Source organism: Aotus nancymaae, unplaced genomic scaffold (assembly GCF_030222135.1).
Source record: "Aotus nancymaae isolate 86718 unplaced genomic scaffold, 86718_ANA_hifiasm-v0.15.2.pri h1tg000036l, whole genome shotgun sequence".
Classification (NCBI taxonomy): Eukaryota; Metazoa; Chordata; class Mammalia; order Primates; family Aotidae; genus Aotus; species Aotus nancymaae.
In genome coordinates this window covers 17,303,573-17,330,826 of record NW_026988450.1, presented here as the reverse complement: position 1 = coordinate 17,330,826, position 27,254 = coordinate 17,303,573, and the positions used below count along the sequence as shown (strand labels likewise).

The following is a 27,254-nucleotide window of genomic DNA, read 5'->3' as shown; positions in this document are numbered from 1 at the left end:
AAAACAAAATGAAACAGGATTTCACAGGAAACAGTACAATACTTAATACAATATGAAATTATCTTATTTGCATATTTCCTTATTATCTGTCTTGCCCCAGTATAATGAAAGTTCCTTGAGAACTAGGACTAATGTCACTCTTCTTCCACTGTATTCCCAGTGCCTATAACATGACGAGAAACTCATTAATTTGTCAAGTGGATAAATGAAAATATAATTTAAACTTGGTTTAAGTCAAGACACCTAGAATGCAACATATTTCCCTGTTAGAAGTTTCATGGTCTAGAACTATATAAACTACATATGAAAACTAAAGTATAAAAATATTATTAAGGCAGGGCATAGTTGCTCATTCCTGTAATCCCAGCACTTTGGGAGGCTGAGGCAGGAGTATCACTTGAGTCCAGGAGACCAGTCTACACAACATAGCAAGAACTTGTCTCTATTAAATTTAAATTTAAAAATAGTATCGATAACATGGGTACCTAGGCTGAACAGAGCGTCTGTGCTGGTGGGATAAGGAAAGAGAGAACTGAGAGAACCAAGTTTCTTGCACTGAGAGAACCAAGTTTCTTGAGGATTGAGGATTGCTCTATAGTGACAAGCAAATAACAGATAACAATTCAATAAATACTTATTTGAATTCCTGCTATCTTTGTCCTAGGGTTCTGGTGAAACAATAGTGAAGGAAGTTCTTGCTTCAAAGGACCTTGCATTCTACTCAAAGAAGGCACATATAAACAAACACAAAATGTGGCAGAAGGGAAAGCAGGACAGAGAGTGAGATGGGTAGGGTGGGATGTGAAGGTGCTATTTTTTATAGGGTGGTCAGAAAATGCCTCTCTAATAAGGCAATTACTTGAGAATCTGAAGGAAGTAAATGAATAAGGTGATTTAGATAGGGCCTTTGAGAACTCAGTGCACAGTATAGGAACAGCTGGGTAACAGAAATGCTACAGGTCTCCTCGACCATCCCACAGAAGACATGGAAATACCTCCAGCCTGAAAAATCAAAGGACACATGAGATAATCTGCCACTGACATTTGCTGTGTGTGAACTTCCATCAAATTTGGTAGGAGGTATACCTCAAGGAAAGAATGGTCCAAAGACAAAAATAAAAAGAGGAAAGGGAGGAAGAAAAGCTGTCGCACACTCCACCATTTTATTCAAGATATATCAACCTTTGTTTACCTTCAATATGATTGCTAAAAATTTGCTTATGCAAATGTGCAACAAATGCCTACTGTTTAAGATAAACCTGCAATGTAGAGGCTGCAAAGGGGTAAATGGCCAGACACACAATGCAATTTCTCTGCTCTGGGATGTGGTACAGAGAAATTGGCAGGTGTGTCTGTTAAGGAAGAGAGGACAGAGGGACTGCTTTCCTGCTCCTTGTCTGGGACCTTGAGAGAAAACCATCATTTTCCTATACCCAGCCCCACCTGGTTAAGAAGGCAGAGATAAGTAGTCAAAGGATTTAGTTTAACTCCTCAGCTTTCCTCAACTGCCCTGTGACAGGGACTCTTGAGTTGAAAGTCACCTTTCATGAGACTCAACTGGCAGTGACCAGGTGACCCCCTTTTTAGAGGCTAGGGTGGACCACTGAGCCAGGAGCAGGTGAAGGACATGTCAGAGCCTTTGAGTCAGTGGTGAGTTGCCACAAGACCCTGGCCAAGCCAACAAAGAGATCACAAGTTAGTTCATCAACTGCAGGTGCCAGCAATGGATACCAGCTAAATGCCCAAGTTATCAAGTGAGTCATAGCTGGCTATTTGCCAGACCAGTCACTTTACGGCTCAAATGGCAAAGACCTAGAAGGATAGCAAGAACTCAAGAGCCTTCACCAGGCTACCATGAGGTCCTTTAGTAACTCAAAAATACTGTGGGCCCAGTGCAGTGGCTCACACCTGTAATCCCAGCACTCTGGGAGGCTGAGGCGGGTGGATCACGAGGTCAGAAGTTCGAGACCATCCTGGCCAACATGGTAAAACCCCACCTCTACTAAAAATACAAAAATTATCTGGGCATGGTGGTGTGTACCCTGTAGTCCCAGCTATTCGGGAGGCTGAGGCAGGAGAATCACTTGACCCCAGGAGGTGGAGGTTGCAGTGAGCCAAGATCGCACCACTGTACTCTAGCCTGGGTGACAAAGCAAGACCCCATCTCAAAAAAAAAAAAAAAATTACTGTGAAAGGGGACACCTCTCCTCCCATAAACGATGATGCCAATCTGAGGAGGATGTGTGTTCAAGTGAGAGAGAAATTAGAAGAGAGGCTAGGCATTTTATCCTGAGACCTGGTTAAATTATTAGATTAGACTAAGTATTAAACAGAATTGGGCTAAATGAATTTCTTCATAATATTCAGTAGGTGAGAAGCATAGGGAGTTACAAGGAAGAGCAGATCAGTAATACACATGATTAATGGCTTTTTTCAGGGGGAGGAAGCCAGGAGACCTCTGTATATACTAATAGGACTACTGGAACAAAATACGATACTGTATGTTTCATCACACTAATAAGAAGAGTGACTATTCTCCAATAATAGAAACTGATACACAGATTGAGCAAATATTCATTGTGCTTACTCTTTATAAAACCCTATAGTAGATACTACAGTGATAAAAGATAAAATTAGAAATGGTTTAGCCTTTAAGGTGAAAAAAAATAAAATACTGAATTAAATATTTTAAAACTGAGAGATGTATAAACATTTCAGGGCAGTAGTTCTTAATATGGAATTGATGACTTCACCAGTCCATTAATCCCTGACAGTGCATGCAAAATTATAAGTGCGTGCATAGATCCAGGTGTATGCACATGCACATTTTCTGTTAAGAAGATTATTTAGATAGTTTCATACAATTCTCCAAGAGGATAAGTAAAGGGACACTAAAAAAGGAAAATTTATTCCATTATGGTAGCCATGAAGACTTTGTGGAGAACAGATCATGTGAAATAAGTAAAATCTAGATATGTGGAGATGGGGAAGGAGGTGTTTTAGATCGAAGAAGAAAAGCAGAAATGGAAATATTCTCTATATTCAATTTTTTCCTCACATGCTTTATGTTACATACTTACAGTAAACCTCTTCTTTTTCTCTCTGTGTTCATCAGAGCTGGGAATGCTTACACTTGGGCAGCTTTCCTTGTAGTCCATGGTATGATCTCTTTGCATTTAATGCCTCAAAAGCACACCAAAAAATGTGTCCGAAGAAACAGTCAGCAGAGGACAACCCCAATTAGCTAATCCAAAATATAAAACCTCTTGAAGTAATGTTCAAATTCCATCATGCAACCTTAACCAACAGAAAAAAAAAAGTGATTAGCAAAACAATTTTAAAATACTATGTCATTTCTTAAGCATGGGACTAATTTTATGTTTATTCTGAAAGGAATTTACTTTTGCTCATCAGTCTCAGCCCAGATTAGAGATTTAGTTTGTTATGTTCCTATTACAAGCCACAAATATCTGCAGTCCATCTACCTTGCTTACTATTAGAAAATTCCGGGAACTTATACACCTCAGTTCATGTAGACTAAGGGTTAACTCTCACCTAGAAAAGATCCAGATGGAGGTAACCAAAGCGTGGTTTTCAGACCTCTTGCATTAGGATGAACCAGTCAAGTGTGCTGAACAATTCAGATTACAATCCTGTATAGTACATAACTGTTTACTCATTTTACAAATGAGGCAACTGAAACACAGAGAGGTGAAATAATTTGTACATCTAGGATTTGAACCCAGGCCATCTGACTCCAGAGTTCCAACTCTTAACCACTGTACTATGCTGCATTATAACTGTGGATGATTCTTTTGTACTGAACCTCTGGTCAAAGGCATTACAGTAGATCTTTATACAGAATAAATGCAGTATGTTAAAATCATCCCACCCATGAACAGAGGGCTAGAGATGTCACCTTTGCTACACAGAGCAGCCCATACTCTGACACCAAATAACACCTTTCTTTCAGAGACAGGGTGTTGCTATGTTGCCCAGGCTGGAGTGCAGTGGCTATTCACGGTGCAATCATGGTGCATTACAGCCTCAAACTCCTAAGCTTGAGTTATCTTCCTGCTTGACCTCCCAAGTAGCTGCGACTATAGGCACAGACCATCATGCCTGGCTCAAACAATACTTTTTTTTTTTTTAAGAGATGGAGTCTCACTGTTGCCCAGGCTGGTCTTGAACTCCTGGGCTCAAGCATTCCTTCCACCTTCATCTCCCAAAGTGCTAGGATTACAGACATTAGCCACCACGCTCAGACTAGATAATACTTTTTAAAGTGTCAGTTTGCTTGGATAATTTCCCTGGATGGTTAGTTTTAGGAAGTCACTGTAACAGATCTGAATACTATAAATAAATTATGTTCAGGTAATGATTTAAAATATGTATCAGCAAGTATTGAATATTCACGTATAATGAGTTTTAACTGATTATAAGAATGCTTCCTTTAAGCTTTAAGATGATTCAAAGCTTCCCTTGTTGGATTTGCTGCTGGAAATGCAGTCAGGAAAGATTTCTATGTAGCCGAATTAGTTGTTAGAATATACAGATATGTAACTGGTCCCTCCTCAACAAAGAGTACAGCATCTGTCTGTAAATTACAGCATTCTAAAGCCCCACAATAGCAGCTGTTTTGCCCCAGTAATACCGGGGCAGCACCTGACCAGAACTTGGCCCGCCTGTCAGAGTAATCTACTGCCTAAGCACGAGAGGAGGTAGAACCCATTGCACTTCTAAAGTGACTGACCCTGTCCTGCAACCTCAGAAGCCACATTACAACCTCAGAAGCCCATGCTTCTCCTCCTGCAGCAGAGACATTGAATGGGTGAAGGTTATGAGCTACACTTTTCATACATCTCCCTTGAGAATGTGGGGCTCAGGGTGGCAAGTCCTCCTGGCATTTATCTGTTTGTATCTTGCTGTGCTATAGCCCACAGAAGCAGAATTCCTCAGGTCCTCCTTTTGGAAGGGACAGTAAGATATCACATTAAGTGGCATCAGGAATAAAGGAGAAGGAAAAAGATGGTAGGCAGGACAACTTGTTTCCTATAAGGTACCCAGGGGACATCTAAGAGAACAGGTACAGCTGGTAGTTAAGCCACTCAAGAAGCACACTCAAACCTGAGCCAAAGGTTCTAGTTTGGCAATTGTACTAGACAGTCTCCATCTGCCCTTCCAGACCCAAATGCCATTCTTTCTCCACCCAGCCACAAGTCCAGAAGTTTGACCTGTATGGACTGCACGCTAAAGCAGCACACCTTGCCTTTGCCCTCTGGCTGGGTTCAGCCATGAGAGTCTCTAGCAAATCAGAGGGTAAGAGGAGCAAGACGCTAAGTTATTTGTTCCCCCGGTCCCTTTCTGACATCAGTGGTTTATCTACTTAAGCCCACAGTTCCTAGCAGGCAGCCCCTCTTCCACAGCTACAGTTGAAGGGCCTGGGAATAATTACAGCTTTCTGACTTTGCTAGTAAAGAGGTGCTTCACCATGCCTTGCTGGTTCCTGTAATCCTGCCCACATCTTAGTTAACAGTCCCTTTGTTAAACTCCCTTCAACTACTTTTGAGTGTGCCATGTGACTGATCCAATTAACCAGTACCAAGAACGAGCCCAGGAAACACAGCCTCAAAAATGGAATGTGTATTTGACAAGTGTCCTGACAACCTTTCTGTGGAGGGAGGGGATTGTACACAGTGACATCATGATCACTCAAACTACCACCTGTGCATGGTGTCACAGGATAGAGTGCAGGTGGAGAGTGCTCAAAGTCCAAGTGGCTGATGAAAACACTGACTTCAGAGACTGCAATGTGGGCAGGGGTTGCTTCTGGCTGTCCCTGAGAATGTGCATAAAGTAAATGACAAAGTAAAAGCTGTGAATTCCCAAAGAGATGAGTAGAAAATCCATGGCTATTTTATTCGAGTCCTTCATCTCTTACAGTTGCTGAGCTGAGAAGACTAAGGATTTGATGGCTAGGGTTTGATGGCTAGGGTTGCAGAGCCAATTCAATATATAACCCTGCAAAGTCTCATGTGTTAACATACGGCACTGGCTGGAAAGAAGAATGACTTGAATCATAGACACAGGGATTTGGGTAGGCATAGATGAGGCTAAGAATGCTGAACGCCAAATTCAGCTGAAGTTCCTTGCTGAAAACAGCTGCCTGTACCTCTCAGGGGAGACCCTGCATCCCAACACCTCCCCCTCAATAAAACTCTTTCAAGTTTTATTTGAAACCTGATGATGCTAATTGTCTTCCCTATCTACTCCCACCATCTTTCATTGTCTCATAACCCAAAAGAGCCCAGAAAGAAGTTCCAAGTCTACTCTGGGAGAAGACTGCCTTTATACCAAAATATTTTAGGATCTCAACAATTTACTTACCAGTGGGAGTGTAGAGAGCACATATAGGAATATATTCAAAGGATCTTAGATCAAGGGGGACTAAATATAAGATTATTGTGACCTCTTTTTTTTTTGAGATGAGGGTCTCACTCTGTCACCTAAGCTGGAGTGCAGGGGTGCAATCTTGGCTCACTGCAACCTCTACCTCCGGGGTTCAAGCAAAATCCTCTCACCTCAGCCTCCCAAATAGCTGGGACCACAGGCATGCGCCACCACACCTGGCTACTTTTTGTATTTTTGGCAGAGACAGGGTTTCTACCATGTTGGCCAGGGTGGTCTAGAACTCCTGAGCTCAAGCAAACTGTCCACCTCGACCTCCCAAAGTGCTGGGATTGTAGGCATAAGCCACTATGCCCAGTCTATTGTGACCCTTCAAACGGCCAAAGGCATATACTGTGGACCTTTCCCCAGGCCTTTCCTGAAAAGGGCCTGCAGCAATTCCCCAGGATGACTGTCCACTACAGGAAGGGGAACATATAATCTTCCCAAGGGTTACTGGATACTAGCTCTGAAATAACACTAATGTCTAGTACAATAAACATGGTCTACAAGTCAGAGTGGGACTTTCAGAGGTAAGGTAAAAGAATAAGTCTGAATCACAGTGGGTCCAATGGGACCATAGGCCAATCCTGTGCTTATTTCCCTAGTAATAATATCCCTAGTGCTTATATCCCTAGTGGCAGTAGATATACTTAGTAACTGGCCAAATTCCCATATTGGTTCCTTGTCCCATGTCGTTAAAGCTACAATGGGAGAAAAGGCCATGAGGAAGCCTCTGGAACTGACTCCCCTTTTCCTACAAAGAAAGTAACCAAAAGCTATACCACATCCATGGGAGAAGCTCAGAAATCAGTACCACTATCAAAAACTTAAAGGATGCAGGGGTGTTGAATCTTCTTCTATCCCCATTTAACTTGCCCATTTACCTAGGTCAAAGCTGGAAAGAACTTGGAATACGACAATAGATTACTATAAATTTAATCAGATGGTGATATCAATTACAAATGAGCTTGTAAATTTGGTATTATTTTGCTAAAGAAATTAGCATAACCCTGGATACCTGGTATGACTACTGACCTGGTAAATGCTTTCTTTTCTATCATCATCTGTAAGGACAATGAGATGCAAATTGCATGAAGTAGCAGAAAGACAGTATACCTTCACTGTCTCACCTGAGGGCTATGTCTGCATTGCCATAATATAGTCTGGAGAGTCCTTGATCACCCTGACAACCCACAGATCACCACATTGGTCCATCACATGGACAGCATTATCTTAACTGGACCTGGTGAGCCAGAACTAGCAAGCACCCTGGACACTTGTCTAAGACATGGACCCATGTCCCAAGCCAGAGAATGGGAGAAAAAACTCATTCAGGGATTCATCACACTGATGGCTTCTAGGATTCCCCTGGTCTGAGCCAGGATATCCTGTCTCAAGTGAGAGAAATTACTAAACCTTGCACCACTTCCACTGAGAAAGAGGTAAAACAAACGATGAGTTTCAAAACTTGGATATGCTGTTCTGACCCATTTACTGGGTAACCTATGAGGCTGCCAGTTTTTCCATTCCAAGAGAAGGTTCTAGAGCAATGAAAGCTGCCCTAACCTTTGAGCCTATGCCTCAGCCCACCCAGTAGTACTAGAAATCACATGGCAAACAGGAATGGGTTAAGGACCCTTTCTCTGATAAGCACCAAGAAAAGAGTAACAGTTTCAGACCCCTTAGGATTTGCCAGCAACCACTGTCTGTGGGTCCTGGCTTGTTACTAGGCCTAGGAAAAGATTAGATGCCCACCTATGGAAAACCAAGAGACAGTATAAAAAGAACAGCCCATCGTGAACAGAGTATTGTCTGGTTCACTGAATCATAAAATCAGACATGTACAGCAGTAATCCACTTGGTATAGTAAAAGCAAGACTGGGATTAAGCAGGTCTGGATAGCACAAGTAAACTGCAGGGATCAGCAGCCTGGACTCCCTTACTACCTGTTCCTCCTTCCTTGTAAGTTTTCCAGACCCACACTTAAGGCCTCATGGGGAGGATCCTAAGGCCAGTTAGCAGGACAGGAAAAAGGCATGCTTGTTTATGAATGGACATGCACAGAGTGCTGGCACAGGCCAGAAGTGAGAAAAGGTAGCTCCACTCAGGGATGGGCTGAAAGAGAGTGGTCAAGGGAAATCTTCCCAGTGGGCAGAACTCTGAGCAGTACATGTGGTGGTTTACCTGTAAGGAGTGCCAAAGGGACCTATCTATGATGACCCTTGGGCAATGGCTAATAGACGGCCTGCAGTCAGTGACATGGAAAGAACAAGATTGGAAAATTGTATTTTTTTAAAGGGAAGTGTGCAGAAGTATATATATGAACCTTTCACTACAGCACAGAATGTGAGCATGTTTGTGTCTCACATAAAGGCCCACTAGAGAGGCCGCGTGTAGTGGCTCTCGCCTGCAATCCCAGCACTTTGGGAGGCTGAGGCGGGTGGATTACCTGAGGTTGGGAGTTCAAGACCAGCCTGAAGAACATGGAGAAACCTCATCTCTACTAAAAATACAAAATTAGCTAGGTGTGGTGGTGCATGCCTGTAATCCCAGCTACTCAGGAGGCTGAGCCAGGAGAATCACTTGAACCCGGGAGGAAGAGGTTGCAGTGAGCTGAGATCACACCATTGCACTTCAGCCTGGGCAATGAGAATGAAACTCCATCTCAAAAAAAAAAAAAAAAAAAAAAAGAGCCCACCACAGACAGGCTCTTAATAATCATGTGGTCAAGATGACTTGTCTTATGAATGTCAGTCAGCCTCTTTCCCAAAAGTCCCATTGCTTGCTCAATGGACCCATGAAAAAGTGGCCAAAGCAGTAGGGATGGAGGCTGTATAAGGGCTCAACAATATGGCCTTCCCCTCACCATGACTGATTTAGCTACTGCCAGTGCTGACTGCCTGACCCCAACAGAAAAGACCAACAATAAGGTCCACTATGCCACCATCCCACAGGGGGATCAGACAGCCCCTTAGGGAAGGATCTGTCTTCACAGAAGCAAGACTGACTTCATATGGTTGCTTTAAGGATTTGAGATAGTATAAAAGACCTAGTACTGTAAAAGTAACCAATAAATCAGATCTAAAGTATTACAATTTATTTTGAATTCATGTTTATTCCTTCATTCAATGAATGAACACATATTGAGTGCTCATCATGCACTAGGCAATAAAAAGACAAAGAGAAAATCCTACTCTCACAGAACTTACCTAACAGGGAAGACTGACAAGCAACATAAAAATGTGTTAAATATGATGTTATGTGTATGCATGGTATACTGAGAGGGTATAGAGAAGGAACACAGCCACAGACTGTACTGTTATGTTGAGCTTAGCTAAAAATAAAGTCAGGCAGGTAGGGAAGCAGACATTTGAAAGAGATTCCACCCATTTGTCTCAATTGTATCTGGAAAGAGAAGCCAATATTATATGTTGGGAATAAAGATGTTGCTCTGAAAAAAAAAATAAAATAAAATAAAGAGGTTAAATCACTTGCCCAAGTTAACATGTAACTAACAGGCAACAGAGCTAGAATTCAAATCCAAATTTGTCCAGCTCCAAAATCTATATGTGCATGTTTGCTACACCACACTGGCTCTCCTTAAGTAAGATTTTCCTTTCCTTCAAGCTAAATTGAACTGGCAACCTAATAATACTTACTGCTTAGTGACTAAGCTTATCAGAAGCCAGACTGTGCTTTACATGTGTGAATCTGGTTGCTCCTCACAACAGCCCTACCTAGAAGAAACTGAGGAGAAACTGAAGCATGAAAGGATGAAGGACCCTGCCCCAGATGGCAGAGGCAAGATTTGAACCCAGATGTTCTGACTTCAGGACTCCTACCCATTATACCACCCTGCCTCCACAACAGGTACATACATGCTTTACAGAGTCCTCTGGGACCAATGATGAAAGTTCATAAACTTATTTTTAGTGGTTAAAAGTGAAATTATGAAAAAGCAACCCTGCTATTACTATAAATGTAGTGCATATTTATTCTATAAAACTGAAACAGTTAAAATTCTGCAAAATCATCCTCTGGCCAGGCAGCTAAATAAAACAGAGTAAGAAGGGGATTGACATAAAAACCCACAACTAAAAATAGAACAAAAAGCTGCATCATTCATGTGGGATTAAAACTGGGACTTTTTAGGAGATTCATATACATGTACGGCTTTTCAAAAGAGGAACTGGAAAAGGATCTGCCTTCACTCTGCTGGAGAGTTAGAAGATAATTTTGTAGTCTGGTGCTCAGGGGCAGCTGGCTAGCCAGGGGTAGGTAAAAGTTCTTCCAAAGAAGCTTAAGTTCGTTAGAATGGAAGAACTAAACTTACTGTTCAACTCATGAATCAACTCAGACAAGTCCAATAAGACAGAAAGAAATGGGTCAGATGACAGCAAACTTTCTGAGGCTAGCCATATCTTAGGAGGGATGATGAATCTGCAAGGGTAATATAATAGCTAGTAAACATTATACAACAGTTCTTATCTGGGGCCAATTTTGCCAGAGGATATTTGGCAATGTCCGGAGACATTTTTGGTTGTCATAACTTGAGTGGCGGGGCCAGTGAGTGGTTGTCAGGGATGATGTTAAGCAGCTACAATGCACAGGACTGCCCTACAACAAAAAATGATTTGACCCAAAACATCAATAGGACTGAAGGTTGAGAAATAAGTATTTACTGAGCACTAATACCAGGGCTGTTTTAAGCGCTCATATCTAACACATCGGTGAGTCCTCATAGTATCCTCTGAGGTAAATGTCATTAGCCTTATTTTATAGATGAAGAAGAAACCTAGGCTACAAAGAGTACTTCCACTTGGTCACACGGCTGTGGGTGAAAGCACTCTCACGTGAGCCCAGCTCATACCCTAGCCCTCAACTTCTTATGCTGTTACACGCATCCTTTTCTAAATCGTCTTTGGAGATGCAGAGTTGAAGAGAAGAGAGCACCAGGAATTCACCAGGCAACTGTGTTACAGAAAGAAAGGCATGCACAGGAAAAGCAGATTTCAGATTCTGCCACCAGGAGGGGTCAAAGTCTGGACAGCACTTTTGTCAGGAGCCTGGCTTCCCTTTCTTGAAACATCACATGTAAACGGGTACAGGGCAGGCTCTGAGTGTTGGCCCCATCACAAGGACAACCAAGGGCTAATTATGAAATAAGGACACAAGAAAAGATGCTATCGAGGATACAGTTTTTTTTAAAGGAGAGTGAGGTTCATCTTTTGAAAAAAGGCATCCATAGACTTAAAATTTTTTTGTTTGGGGTCTGTAAAAAATAGTAATATGGATGAAATTCTATGATTAAAAGAAACTACCCAAATTCTTATGTTAAAATGTTACTGATCCAAATATTGCTTAAAATAGATGAACATTAAAGTTTTTCTTAAAAAGGATTTTTTTCCTTCATCATTGTATCCATCTTTTTGTCTTTTATATGCTAATATTGTCCCTGGATCTTGTCCATCTTTATTTCAGGGCAGCCAAAAAATAATTTTTTTTATTAAAAAAAAAAATCAAAACATTCTTCTGGTTTTTATCTCTAAAAAATAAACAGAGTTTCTGAACCCTATTTCCTTAACTCATCATAAAGACTAATAGGGGACCCTACTCAGATTAGACGATAGATACACTCGTATCACTTCTCATTCTTACCCAGTACAGCAGGGAGGGTGAGTCAGTGATTCACACTAAGGCATAAAGGGAAATAAGAACAAACCTGTCCCAAATGGAAGGAATCGGGCCAGTGAAGAGCTAGAAGTTTTCCTCAGCAGGGGAACAGGGTACTGGGTGTTTAGAAACAATGGCACCTAGGCTGGGTGTGGTGGCTCACGCCTGTAATCCCAGCCTTTTGGGAGGTCAAAGTGGGTGGATCACCTGAGGTCAGGAGCTCGAGACCAACCTGGCCAACATAGTGAAACCTCGTCTCTACTAAAAATATAAAAAGCTGGGTGTGGTGGAGGGTACCTATAATCCCAGATACCTGGGAGACTGAGGCAGGAGAATCGCCTGAACCTGGTAGGTGGAGGTTGCAGTGAGCCGAGATCATGCCACTGCACTCCAGGCTGGGTAATAGGGTGAAACTCCATCTCAAAAAAAAAAAAAAAGAAAGAAAGAAAGAAAGAAAGAAAACAATGGCACCTTAAGGAGGGCACTGACAGGGCTAGTCAAGGAAGATACAAAAGAAAATCCATGCACATAAATTACAAAAGTAGGCCATCCAATGGCTAACACCTGTAATCCCAGCACTTTGGGAGGCTAAGGCAGGAGGATCCCTTGAGCCCAGGAGTTTGATACCAGCCTGGGAAATACAGTGAGATTCAGTATCAACAAAAAAATTAAAAAATTAGCCGGGCATGGTGGCACATACCTGTGGTCCTAGTTACTTGAGAGGCTGAGGCCAGAGGATCACTTGAGCCCAGGAGGCAAAGGTGAAGATTGCAGTTAGCCTTAAGATTGCACCACTGCATTCCAGCCTGGGCAACCATGTCTCAAAAAAAAAAAAAAAAAAAAGCAAAACTATAAAATTCCTAGAATATAATGTACTAGAAAACTAAGAAAATGGCCTGGCATGATGGTTCAGTCTTTAATCTCATCACTTGGGGTGGCTGAGGTGGGAGGACTGCTTGAGTCCAAAAGTTCAAGACCAGCCTGGGCAATATAAGGAGACCTCATCTCCACCAAAAACAAAAACAACAACAAAAAACAATTAGCCAAGCATGATGGCATATACATGTAATCCCAGCTACTCAGGAGGCTAAGTTGGGAGACTCACTTGAGCCCAGGAAGGCTGCAGTGAGCCAAGATCCATCACTGCACTCCAGGCTGGGTGCCAGAGCAAGACCCTGTCTCAAAAAACAAAAATAAAAATAAGAATAAACCACAAGCACACAAAACTAGATGACCACTGGTATGGTGATGATTTTGCAAATGCTACACCAAAGGCACAATTCAAGATATGAAGAAAATGAGAAGACAAACCATAGACTGGAAAAAAAATTTGCAAAAGATACAACCAATAAAGGACTGGTATCCAAAATATACAAAGAACTCATACCATTACATACCTTTTAGAATGATCAGAATCCAGAACACTGACAACACCAAATGCTGGTGAGGATAGGGAATAGTAGGAACTCTCATTCACCGTTGGTGGGAATGCAAAATGGTACAGCCACCCTGGCAGTTTGGCAGTTTCTTACAAAACTAAACATATTCTTACTATACAATCCAGCAGTTGCACTCCTTGGTATTTACCTAAAGGAGTTAAAAACTACATGCATACAAAAACCTGTAAATTGATATGTACAGCAATTTTATTCATAATTGCCAAAACTTGGAAGCAACCAAGATGCCCTACTATAGGTGAATAATACACTGTAGTATATCCAGACAATGAAATATTTTCCAGTGCTAAAAAGAAATAAGCTATCAAGCCATAAAAAGACATGAAGAAACCTTAAATGCATATCACTATGTGAAAGAAGCCAATCTGAAAAGGCTATATACTGCATGATTCCAATTATATGACATTCTAGAAAAGGCAAAACTACGAAAACAGTAAAAAGATCAGCAGTTGCCAGGGGTTGGGGCACAAGGTGAAACAATGAATAGGCAGAGAAATTTTTTTTTTTTTTGAGAAGGAGTTTCACTCTTGTTGCCCAGGCCAGAGTGCAATGGTGCGATCTCGGCTTGCTGCAACCTCCACCTTCCAGGTTCAAGCAATTTTCCTGTCTTAGCCTCCCGAGTAGCTGGGATTACAGGCACGTACCACCACACTAGACTAATTTTGTATTTTTAGTAGAGACAGGGTTTTATCATGTTGGTCAGGCTGGTCTCAAACTCCTAATGTCAGGTGATCCACCTGCCTCTGCCTCCCAAAGTGCTGGTATTACAGGCGTGAGCCACCATGCCCGGCCAGAGGATTTTTAAAGTCAGTGAAAATACTCTGTGACATCATAATGATAGACACATGTCATTATACATTTGTCCAAACCCACAGAATGTACACCACCAAGAGTGAACCCTAATGAAATCTATGGACTTTGGGTTATTATGATGTGTTAATATAGGTTCACCAATTGTAACACATGTACCACTCTGGTGGGGGATATTGACAATGGGGGGTGCTGTACATGTGTGGCAGCAAGGATACATAGGAACTCTGTACTTTCCTAATTTGACTATGAAAAAAAAAAGTCTAAAAAAAAAAAAAAGCCATAAACATACCCTGGGTGTGGCAAGGGGAACTGACCCAGTAAGTAAGAAAAGGAATTGGGGATAGCGATTATTTCTGAGAAGGGAACAGACCCTAAGAATAGTTTCATGTTAAATTACATTAAAAGTATCTTCCCAGCAAATTTTAACCCCAAACTAACTGATTACTTTAATGAAAATCTACTGTAAGAGTATATATAATCTGTATCTGTTTACTTCTGCCTCTCAGGATACCAGCTCCAAACACATCCCAAATGTTTCAACAGAAACAAAGGACATCTTTGTCACATCTGTAAATTAAATTCACTGCAGAATAGATTTAAAAATCAACAGGCTCTGCCAATGAAACATACATAGTAACTTTCTCCCCTCCCCTCACCCATCACATGATGAATCAGTTACAACTTTTCCTGTTTTCCTTCCTGATATATCCTTCCTCTAATTCCTACTCCACCCCCATCTTTGATTTTTCCATCATTCTATAATCACAAAGCAGTCCCAGTTTTTCCACGTTTATTACATCTCTATTTTTTTTATTTTATTTTATTGCATTTTAGGTTTTTGGGGTACATGTGAAGAACATGCAAGATTGTTGCAAAGGTACATACGTGGCAGTGTGGTTTGCTGCCTTCCTCCCCATCACCTATATCTGGCATTTCTCCCCGTGTTATCCCTCCCCAACTCCCCACTCCCCGTTGTCCCTCCCCTAGTTCCCCCCGGCAGACCCCAGTGTGTGATGCTCCCCTCCCTGTGTCCATGTGTTCTCATTGTTCAACACCCGCCTATGAGTGAGAACATGCAGTGTTTGATTTTCTGTTCTTGTGTCAGTTTGCTGAGAATGATGGTATCCAGGTTCATCCATGTCCCTACAAAGGGACTACATCTCTATTTAAGCACCTTTTATTTATCCAATTCTTGATAAAAGTGATATATGAATTAAAAATAAAGCACATGCAAAATAGCCAGTGTTGACATTAAAACAATATTGAAGAAGAGTGTTGTGCACCAACAACTTGAGAGGATTGTCCAAGAACCTCAACTAAAGTCATATGAGCTTGCCGATTAGTTGAAACCAGCTCCATTTTATTACAGACATTTAGAGAAGGGCCCGGGTGAGGAAGTGGAAGTAATCACTGATAGTCCTTTGTTTTCTCCATACTAGAATAAAACTGCTAAAATCAACCAGGCATGGCGCTCATGCCTGTAATCCTAACTACTCGGAAGGCTGAGGCCAGAAGATAGCTTGAATCCAGGAGTTTGAGGCTGTAGTGAGCTATGATTGCACCAATGTACTCCCAGCCTGAGTGACAGAGCTAGATCCTGACTTTTTAAAAAACAAAAAACAAAATACTGCTAGGATAAGGAGGAAGGCCCTAAATTTACTCCAACCATGCAATATCCCTCCACTTGGTCCAGAACCAACAGATAGAGATGGTAGCAGTGGCAGCAAGGCTGTCCTATCCTTCTCAGCCTCCCAAGGTTCCCAACCACCAGAATGCCTGCTCTATTCCAAAACTCCCAAGCTTTTCAATTTGTAGGTGTACTCCAAGCATACCTTACGAGCAGATGTGAACATACAACACTCCCAAGGCCAATTCCTAGAGGACTGTGGTGACTGGCAGAGTGACGGGGCCTGGGGTCAAGCTGGTTCTGAACTGAAGAGGTGGGCAGAATTCAGATTGCGAAGGCACAAAAAAACAAAACCCACAAAGACAAAAATCACCATCAAGTCTCAAAGAGTCTCTTGGGAGAACCTCTAATCTGCTCTCTGCTTCCATTCTAAACCCCCTCTAATCCATTTTTTCCCCAGTAGCCAGACCAATTTATTTTTATCACTGTAAATCTGGTAATCTCATTCCTTGCTTACCCCCTTTTCATGGCTTCTTACTACCCTTAAAATAAAATCCAAACTGCGTTTTATTGCTGACAGTCTATAATCCTCCACAGGGCTTAATGTTACTCTGCATAACTCTTCAGCTGCGCCCACCAGGGCCTCTCAGCTCTTTGGTCACTAGAACCTCCTTCCTATTTCACACACATTCCAAGCCTTCTCCCATCTCTTCTCTTATACCAGTGGCTCCTCTAGCTAGGACACTCCATCAGCTATTCACATCAAGGTCTTGTTCAAAAGTCACTTCTTCCAACAAACTTCATAACCACCTTAATGTGCTCCCTTCCCAAGTCAATCTTCCCTCATCATGCTGTTTAATTCCATTTCAGCATTTATGGATTGCAACTAGGATTGCATTTGCTTGCTTATTGAAAGCCCCTGACCAGGATGTAGAAACTGTGAATTATTGACTGCCATACACTTAGAAGGCCCTAATAAAACCTTTCATTGATTTATTCAACAGGTGGAGAGAGACATTTAGAAATTCCAATTTGCCAAAGTGTGCTAGTGAGAGCTTCAGTGACCAGTGCCTCATTATTCCTTCATCAGTCTCCTGAATCATCAATTTCTGCCTCTTCACTGGATCACTGCCAGTACTATAGATACTAACATGCTACGATATCCTAATAAAATCCTCCCTAAAAATATCAACTTATTTAATGATACGTAGTGTTTACCATGTGCTGGGAGTATATCAGCAATCTATACCCTCATCTTTTATTATTTTTATGAATGATTCTATCTGATAACCCACTTAACTAAGGCTTTATAAAATCAAGAACGCAGGGTAAACACAGATGCTTATGCAGTGTGATAGAGGAAACTTTACTCTAAAGTAAATATTTGCTTCCAAAATTCTTCCAACACTAAAACTATTAATTAGCACATTAGTAAAAATTACCCAAAGCACAAAAATTACAATTACATATTTAAATTGTAATACTTACTTAAGTAATCCTACTTAATTCCAAATCCTGACCTTACATTGGTTATGTCATTAGTAAAGACAACATGCAGAATTTTATCTTAAAATTTAACATTTCAAAAATTAGGGCACATATATATGCATATCTGTATGTATATATATGTTTCCCCTATGCCCACATATATATGAAACTACATATTTATTTTATTTATTATATATATTTTCCCCCTACCTAACAATAGAAACTGCTGCTTCATCCCAGGAATGGTCAAATAAATTTAGACCTATAAGACCCGAAATAAAAAACAATGAAAATAAGTTCATGTATGCCCTAGAATGGAAAAACTTCAGTTGTGGTTTGGAAGGCCACAGGAAAAAAGATAAAATTAAATGACAGAAACATTTACACAAGTTCTTGAGTCAAGTTTTAATCTAGAAGAGTCACAAGTAAAATAAAATCATTGACTCAACTGGAATATGTGTAAGGATATGCTTGTAATATAAAATTCAGCAAAATGCGTTAAATCAAATGCTGGTATCAAACTTAGTAAAACTGTAAACTTCAACAATAGTGAAACTCAAGTATCTCATATCCACCACCTTTTTCTGAAGGACTAAAAACTTCTGGCATATATACCTTTCTCCATATATCCAGGACAATCAATTAGAAAAAAAGGTATAAACTTTTTTTTATATTAAACAATGAAAGAAAGTAAATTACTTTCTGCAGACCAGACAGAAATAGAATCTTCAGTCCTATCCAGTATAGAAACAAAGCAAAGAAACAGGATTACATGTGCCTAGAGATACAAAAACAAAATATAGCTTAGGAATAATACTCCACCAAAATCCAAAGCTGCAGACATTGTTCCATAAAGTTGTCCTCTCCTGATGGTTTCCTGATTTTACTGTGTACTTTTAAAAACATCTGCCCGTCCATCCACATTAGTATTGGATATGCTGCTCTCCCTACACCCACTCCCCTCTATAAATCCAGACCTCAGTGTCTTCATTTGCATCTTTTTACTTAGTACTGACTTTCTCCTTGTCATCTTCATTTGTCTACACTGTAGAAATAGTTGTTGAAGCTCAATATTTAACAATTTTTAAATTTCTTTTCAAGATGCTTTGCAAATATTTAACAATTTAAAGGTCTGTCTGGTAGAATTTTAAGTTCATGTTTATTTAAAAAGCAGATAAGCAGGTGTAGGTTTTATTTTTCCTCTAAAATAAATTGAAATGTGTATATGCATGTTTCTTGTCCATGAAGCAATAAAGAAAAGACAAAATGCCCAAAGAATTAGAATTCAAAGTAGACTGTGCTAAATTCTCTACATCACCAGCATTCAGAGGAAAGAAAAACCACTTTTAACTGAACTTACCTAGATATTTGGCAGGGAGTGGCAGAAGCCACATGTGAGGAAGGTTTGAAGAATGAGAACTCAAAACAGAAAGGGCAGCAGAAGTCCTCCCTACAAACAAGGAACAGCCATTGGTCCAGTATGCCTAAATCCCTGCCCACATCAGAGAAAAAGATCAACCCATCAATAAAAACAGAAAGAGAAACTGTCATGAAGCAACACTCATCTTGGGATTTTATAGGGAATCATCATTAAAGCTTTATTCTACGGTCACATTTACAAACCTAAACTGGAACTCACTCCGTTCATCTATAGGAGATACAGGCTGTAAAAGTGGGTTTGAAATCATGTTGTAGAGAATTCTGAATGTCAGGCTTTTCACTCTGGATTTCATTCTGCAGGCAAGGATGTGAAGGCATTTGAAAAGGGAACTGCAGGGCTGTAGGTGTCGAATTAAATGGAAGGGAATGAAGAAATGGGCTTGGCAACAACAGGAGAGGCAGGTTTGTAATAAAAAAAATGAGATGAATGCGTTGGAACCAAATTATTTTCTGTGTGCAAAAAAAAAAAAAAAGGAAGAAAGAAAGAAAAAATGAGATGAAATAAGTTGGTAGCTATTTGCATGTGGGGTACAAAGGCAGAAGAAAGAATTCACATTGCCTCATTTTTATTCCTGGGTAACCAAGAATAAATAAAACGGAGGGAGGGGAAAATAGGGCAAAATGACAGTGAATTGGCTTAAGTAACTACTAGTCTTGTTGGAAATGTCTGCATCAGATTCATGAATTCGGTACCTTCTGTGTGCCTGGCACTATTTCCAAGCACTTAGGATACAACAGTGAACACAACTGGCAAACACCTTTATCCATATGGAACTTACCAGACAACAGATAACGAATAAATAAATAAACAGGTAAATATATAATTGTGGTATTGTATGCAATTTTAAGGAAGATAACATCTAAACAAATACCCAGAGGTGAGAGAGTGAGCTATACAAAAAGCTGAAGAAGAGTCAGCAACTAAAAAAACAACATCTCAAAATAATTTCACTCCACAATGCTTTTGAAGTTAGCAGCTACATTGCAACATATCTCTTTGGGACCCAATCCTGTTTCCTTGGGTAAGCATTCAGGGTTCCACTTCCTGATTCTATCCTACCCAATCAAGAAAACTTCACCAATAAAACAGCTATAACAAACTGCCTAGTGGGTCAATTTGTTTATACTGGCTGTTTACATTCCCTACATAGAAGAAAAGGGCTGCATTTCAAAGCGACAAAACCAAAGCACATTAGAACATGTTTGTACAAAGCTTAAGAAGACAATCATCTTGTTCTCAAAGCAATAATTGATGTAGCAACTTTGAGACTTGTGATTTAAATCAAAGGTACTGAAGAATGATTATGAATCATGCAATTAAGCTACCAAGCAGGATACTGCTGGAGAGGAAAGCCATTCACAGCACCATAAAACTGTCAAAAATAAAGATAGTAACTATCATCAAAACTAGAAATAATATCATCCTTTGATTTTATACTTTGTTGATCAGCAAAGCTGAATTCTAGCCTAAGCTCTGCCATTTATTGGTTCTGAGTCTTTGGCCTCATCCTTATCTGTAAAGACCAGCTGGTCTGATTTTTCAGATTCCTTTCCATTCTGAGATTCTCTGCAGCAAGCTATGGTTCCTATGATGTTTATTTATGTATCGAGGATGCTATGGTTTACTTAGTTTTGCAATAATAGTATAAAGTAGCATCCACCCAAAATAGCACAACTTAAAAGTTCTGTATAAAGCGATATGAACTGCTTTTAAACAAACCCACCTTAACTTGGTGCTTAAAATGAGGCTACATTCACCTTAAAGGCGCTGCCTCTTTTTTCATCCCTGTTTTAGAACAGCCTTCAAGACTGAGGTTTCTGTGGATGTGATTTGGAACAAGGCGGATGATCACATCAGATAACACCCCTAGTGAAAGAAAAGTAGAAACTCCTTCTTGTGGGACTCAGTCTAAGAGAACTGTTCCAAAGGAATCCCCAAGCATTTCTAGCAACAGCTGTAAGGAAAGAAAACACGTAGGTTTTCTGTTGATGACAATTCTGGAGATTAATGCCCATCTGAATGCATGATAAAGAGAACAGCCAACGTTTATTGTGGACTATGAGCCAGGTATTAACTCATTTAATCTTCAAAAACTGCTGTAAGGTTAGAACTATCATTATCACCATTTTACATACGCTAAAACTAAGGCATAGAAAAGTTAAGCAAATTGCCCAAGTTTTCGCAGTTAATAAGTAGATTCAAAACCATGATTCTAGCTCCAAAGCCTGCGTGCTTCATCTCCAAGATACACTCCCTACGTAACCCTTGCTGTCCATGTTTAAATAACAGTCCCGTTTCTACTACACTTTCCTTACAAACTAAGTAACACAAAGTCAAAGTAAAGCCCCACCGCAAGCTCACTATCGGGCGTCTCCTCCAGTCCTGAACCACAAACTAGAAATAGATTTTAAGGATATACAAACTTGACAGTACCTAGGGCTTCCTGAGATAAGGGGTGTGTGTGGAACAACTCAAACGTTTTCTGTCTCGCAGCTAGTGCAGTGAATGAGTGCCGCGAAGTTGCAGCACGCCCAGGTGCGGACCCGGCGTCTCCTCTCAGGGGTTCACAGGAGGGACCGCCAGCGCCCCGCCCCGCCCCGCGCTCCTGCTGGGCGCGGAAATGGCACCGGGGCCCGTCAGACCACGCCACACCTGCCTCCCGCGCCCGCGGGGTCCCCCCACCTGGCCCGCGCAGCGCCGAGGGTGCTCTCCGCCAGGCTTCCTCACGCAAGCTCGATGAGCCACACGCTTACCTTAAGGGACCCACCCCTGGCGCGTGGCGAACGGGAAGCGCGGCCACTGCTGCGCCACACTCGGCCAGGACCGGCGCTGCTACACCCACTCCCAGCAGCGCTAGCCGCGCTCCCGCGGGGGCCAAACCTGTAAGCCCCGCCCCGCGGCAGGCCCCGCCCTCACCAATCACCATCTGCCACGCACGAACATGGGGCGGGGCCTCGGCTCGATCAGCCCCGCCCCCGAAGGAGCCGCGGGCGGGGTGCAGCCTTGGGGCCCTAAGTAAATAAGCGGGGGAGGGCCTGGAGGTGAGCGACCCCGAGGAGGAAGGGCGGGAAGCCGGCAGACGGGCGACAGAGAAACGAGAGGACTCCCCCTCCACCCTGGGGGAAGGTGAAGAGAGGTTTGGGCGGGGGCGGGGAATGAGAAGGCCCTCTCCCCGGGTTCCCGCTGAAGTGTAAATCTCAAAACAACTGCGCTCATTCAAGACATTGGCATAATCTCATTTTCTTCGGGCGGGGTAGGAGTCACACACGAATTCAGGGCTCTAGGCGTCAATGTTTTCGGGAATGGGATTCAGAGGAGCAAAGAAAGGAAACAATTCATTTACTAGTCTCCACCACACATCCTTTAATTTGAAAATTGTGGACTCGGCTCCAAGTAAGAATCCTCACCCCAGGCTTAAATCGTTAATCAATCCCGTTCCCTTCAAACAGCTCAGGCGCATCACGAGAGAGACGAGGCGGTCGGGTTTGGCATGAATGTCCATAGTGTGCTACTCTAATGTTTGCATCTGCATGTACAGATAAAGGAAAACCAGAATCCTAGAAACGACTTGCTTTAACTATTAATGCAGCTGAGTCTGGACGGTGAAAAACGGCTACGGCTTCATCAAGCCAATAACCGAGTCGGGCACAGTTACTACAGTCCCAGCTACTCCGGAGGCTGAGGCATGATCACTTGAGCCCAGGAGTTCTAGCCCAGCCTGGACAACATAGTAAGACCCTATTTCTAAAATAAATAATATAACTAATGAATATGGCAGGGAAACACAGGGCTCACTTCGCCAGCAAGCAGGATTGACATACAGTAACCAATAGAATTTCGGGGCCGGGCGTGGCGGCTCACGCTTGTAATCTCAGCACTTTGGGAGGCTGAGGAGGGCGGACTGCCTGAGCTCAGGAGTTCATGACCAGTCTGGCAACACGTGAAACCCCGTCTCTACCGAAAAATACAAAAAATTAGCCACGCGTAGCAGCGTGTGCCTGTAGTCCCAGCTACTCGGGAGGTGGACACAGGAGAATAGCCTGAACCCGGGAGGCGGAGGTTGCAATGAGCGGAGATCGCAACACTGCACTCCAGCCTGGGCGACAAAGTGAGACTCAGTCTCAAAAAAAAAAAAAAAAAAAAAATCGGAAAATAATGCCAAGAGGCCAGCCTAGCTCTGTAGCCTTAAGGGAAGTCACAATATCTGAAGTCCTCAATTTGCTTATCAGTAAAATGAAGGGATTTAGCCTGGTGACCTAATGGGCTCTAAATGCCCTTATACTCTAGAGTGTGTCCTGCCAGGCTCAACTCATAGGAGAGGAGAAAGAATGCAGGGAAGTATTGTCTAGTCAGGAGCCACACAGAAAAATTGAGAATTTTTAGAAAAAGCGTTAGGGATCTCTGGTATCACTTCATTCAACCTCTCCCTTCCGACTTTCCTGTTTGTAATAATAATAATACACTAGTCCCCCACACATGCCCTTATCAGCAGTTTCCCTTTTCTTTTTTTGACCTACAATCTGAAAAAAGTAAATGGAAAATTCTAGAAATAAACAATTCATAAGTTTTAAATAGTGTGTAGTGTGATAAAATGTCACACTATCCCCTCCATCTACCCTCAATGTGAAGCCTCCCTCTGTCTAGCTTGTCCACGCTGCAGATGCTACCCACCCGCTAGTCACTTAGTAGGCATCTCCAACATCAGGTCAGTTGTAGAGGTGTCACAGTGCTTGTGTTCAAGGAACCCTTATTTTACTTCATGATGGCCCCAAAGTGCAAGAGTCATGATGCTGGCATATTGTTACAATTGTTGTATTTTATTATTAGTTATAGTAGGTAATCGCTTACTATGCCTAATTTAGAGAGTAAATGTTATTGTAGGCACGTATATATAGGAAAAAACATAGTTTAGATGGCTTTCAGTACTATCTGCAATTTCACAGAACCACTGGGGGTTTTAGAAGGTATCCCCTTAGATAAGGAGGGAATAATGTATAATTCTGCCCCTAACTCAAAACCTTTGACTCTTCCCTCTCAGTCCTCACATCTGGCTTTCTCCTTTACAGAGTCTCTTCAATGACTCTTCCATTTTCACTGCCATCTCTGTATAAGGAACAAATTCAAAGAATTCAAGGTATTTGATCTGATCCTAACCTACACTTCCCACCTAATCTCCAATTTACTCTCTTGTGTACACATCTGTTTGACAGACTGTCTCCTCAATGTACAGAAACCACGTCTTACAGCTAACATCCCTGCCACTGTACATGCAAACCCACTGCCTCCTAGCTGGAATACCCTCTTCTCAGTCCTAGCTACCTGTTCTGACTACAATAGCCCAGCTCAGGGACATCTCTATGATATAAAATGCTGTCATACTTAGGATCTGAACCACTCATGTTAGCATGTAGCAGGGCTACTTTGTTTTTTTTTTCCTATCTAGAATATTTATCTCAGGCCAATTACGGTGGTTCACCTGTAATCCCACTGTAATCCCAGCACTCTGGGAAGCTGAGGCAGGCAGATCACTGAGTTCAGGAGTGGAGTTTGAGACTAGCCTGGGCAATATGGCAAAACTCCATCTCTACAAAAAAAAAAAAGAAATTAAATTAGCCAGGTGTAGTGGTGTGTTCCTCTAGTCCCAGCTACTTGGGAGGCTGAAGAGGGAGGATCGCTTGAGTCTGGAAAGTACAGGCTGCAGTAAGCCAAGATCATGCCACTGCACTCCAGCCTGGGTGACAGAGCGAGACCCTGTCTCAAAAAAAAAAAAGAATATTTATCTTGCTGGGCATAGTGGCTCATGCCTGTAATACCAGCACTTTGGAAGGCCAAGGCGGGAAGATTTCTTGAGCCCTGGTGTTCAAGAGCAGCCTCAGCAATACAGAGAGACCTTGTCTCTATAAAAAATTAGCCAGGCATCAGACCCAGCTACTGAGGAGGCTTAAGTGAGAGGATCATTTGAACCCGGGGTCAAGGCTACAGAGAGCCATGATTGCACCACTGCACTTCAGCCTGAGTGACGGAGAGCCTATCTCAAAACAAACAAATAAACAAAAAATAATATTTATTTCTGAAATTAAACTTTACACTTTTTTTTTTTTTGAGACAAAGTCTCACTCTGTCACTCAGGCTGGAATGCAGTGGTGCAATCTCAACTCACTGCAACCTCCACCACCCAGGCTCAAGCGATTCTCCTGCTTCAACTTCCCGAGTAGCTGGGATTACAGAAGTACACCACCACCACCCAGGCTCAAGCGATTCTCCTGCTTCAACCTCCCGAGTAGCTGGGATTACAGAAGTACACCACCACATCCGGCTAATTTTTGCATTTTTAGTAGAGGTGGGATTTCACCATGTTGGCCAGGCTGGTCTCAAACTCCTGACCTCAAGTGATTTGCCCACCTCAGCCTCCCAAAGTGTTGGGATTACAGGCATGAGCCACCACACCCAGCCAACTTAAAACTATTTACTAGATGTCCCCAGGCCCAGCCAATCTAGGAATAAAAATTTTCAATATCTTAAGAAGGCTAAAAGAAATTATACATTCATCCATAATTAGGCTGTTCAGGTTACCTATAACAACAAGATTCTGTTTTTGTCTGAAATATTATGATACTGAAGTAACACCAGTTACTTAATGCTAACCAAATGCTTTGATTGGCAGTTACATGTGACTGGTTCATAAAAATGGAGAAATCAATTATTATTAAGTAAGACTTTTTTAGAAGACTAAATCTTTGAGATTCATGGAGGTAAATAAAAAGTAACCTACCCACTCTTCTTCACCTCATTGCCTAAACAAGTGGGTATACCCATAGTAAATGTTTAAAAATATATTAATCAGTCCATGATTATTTTGCCCTCTCTCTCTTTTACTGTAACTAAAATACTGGTCTTTTCTTTTTCATGCAAATAAGACAGTGAGAGCTTCCTCTTTTAATTTCAAAGAAATTCTCAAGAATAAGTGAAAAAGAATCACACAACATTTCTTGGAGTTGGACTAGAAAGGTTTTCAGTGTTCTAGAAATAAACCCTTAAATCACAGTAAATTCCCTATGTTAGGGAGCTCGAAGTACTATCAAGGTCTTTAGAGAGTAAATTTTTCTTAACTGCAACCTTACCCAGATGGCATAACAGAAACAGAAACAAGTTTGTAGAATGACTACCAAGTAAGAGTGAAAACTGATTTGCAATCTATCAATGGCCCCTTGTGTTTTGAAAATGTCAATGGCACATTTCAGGGAGGCCCCAGAGCTCTCAAGTCTGTCCCAAACAATCTATAAATCACTAGTCACGGCAAACCTTTACAATGTTCTAGAGATTTAAGAAGTATTAAATAGACAGACTAAGTAACAATCACACTTCATTTATAGAGTGGGTTGTACCAGAGGCTATTGGTAATAGACTCTTGGAACTTTTCTCTACCTCTCCTCAAAATGTGAAGTGAGTATTAAGAGTAGAGCCTTAGTGGACTTCTGAATCCAGCCAACAAGGAGTAACAAGGACCAAATTGACCCTCCCACCTGAACCAACCAAAAGAAAAAAGGAAAAAGAGCCAGACAAAATATATAAAACATCTGTTTTCAAGATACTGGATATTAGGCAGTAAAAAAAAAATTATTCCTAAGCAAACAAAGTTTATCCCCAGCTTACTACTTTCAGATACCTTAACACACTATGACACAGGGAGTGGAATGAAGGAAAGCCCAGCAGACTCCCTGAGTTGAGAGGACGGAGCTATGGATCCGGGGAGAATAAGATAGTTAGAGTTCGCAAGACAGTGTACAAGAGAAAGTTAACTGCACAGAGAACCCTAGAGACCTGCAGAAGGTTCTCCTGGAGAACTTGACAATGCAAATCAGTGCATGCATGTGAAGAAACTACAAGAAGTACAGCAAAGAAAAAAACATATGAAAGCATTAGACAGAATAGCACTGGGAACTCACAGAGGGCCAGGAATAATGGCTGTTCCCATCAGATACACTAGCAAACCTCCCAATTCAATGGAGGTAGGATACTAAGAGGGTTCCTACCTTACTTAAACTAGGGAGGCATTAGCCCTAGAATCAATACTGCTTGGGTCCTGCCAAAAAAAACATGGAAGTAAAATCTGAAAGGACTGACCTATTTCCAAGTAATTTAACTCCATCTCAAATACAAATCCAAGCATATTTATACAAATACAAAAATATCCAGCATCTGCTGGGTGCGGCTCACGCCTGTAATCCTAGCACTTGGGAGGCTGAAGCGGTAGATCACCTGAGGTTGGGAATTTGAGACTACCCTGACCAACGTGGAGAAACCC

The 27,254-nt window shown here is 41.7% G+C and overlaps 1 protein-coding gene across 8 annotated transcripts in view; it reads right to left on the bottom strand.

Moving 5' to 3' along the window:
- SGK3 (serum/glucocorticoid regulated kinase family member 3) overlaps positions 1-27,254 on the bottom strand; it is a 187,393-nt gene that overhangs the window by 63,442 nt on the left and 96,697 nt on the right. For 3 of the 8 annotated variants that reach the window (XM_021669673.2, XM_021669562.2, XM_021669757.2), the window contains exons 3-4: positions 18,869-18,958; positions 3,081-3,297 (exon numbers count right to left, since the gene is read on the bottom strand). In XM_021669673.2, coding sequence (XP_021525348.1) covers positions 3,081-3,176 — 96 coding nt within the window. In that variant the 5' untranslated portion in view covers positions 3,177-3,297; positions 18,869-18,958. Of the gene's footprint in view, positions 1-3,080; positions 3,298-16,225; positions 17,327-18,868; positions 18,959-21,702; positions 21,787-27,254 lie in introns of those variants that run through there. The other 5 variants (XM_021669576.2, XM_021669632.2, XM_021669651.2 and 2 more) reach the window with 5 other exon arrangements.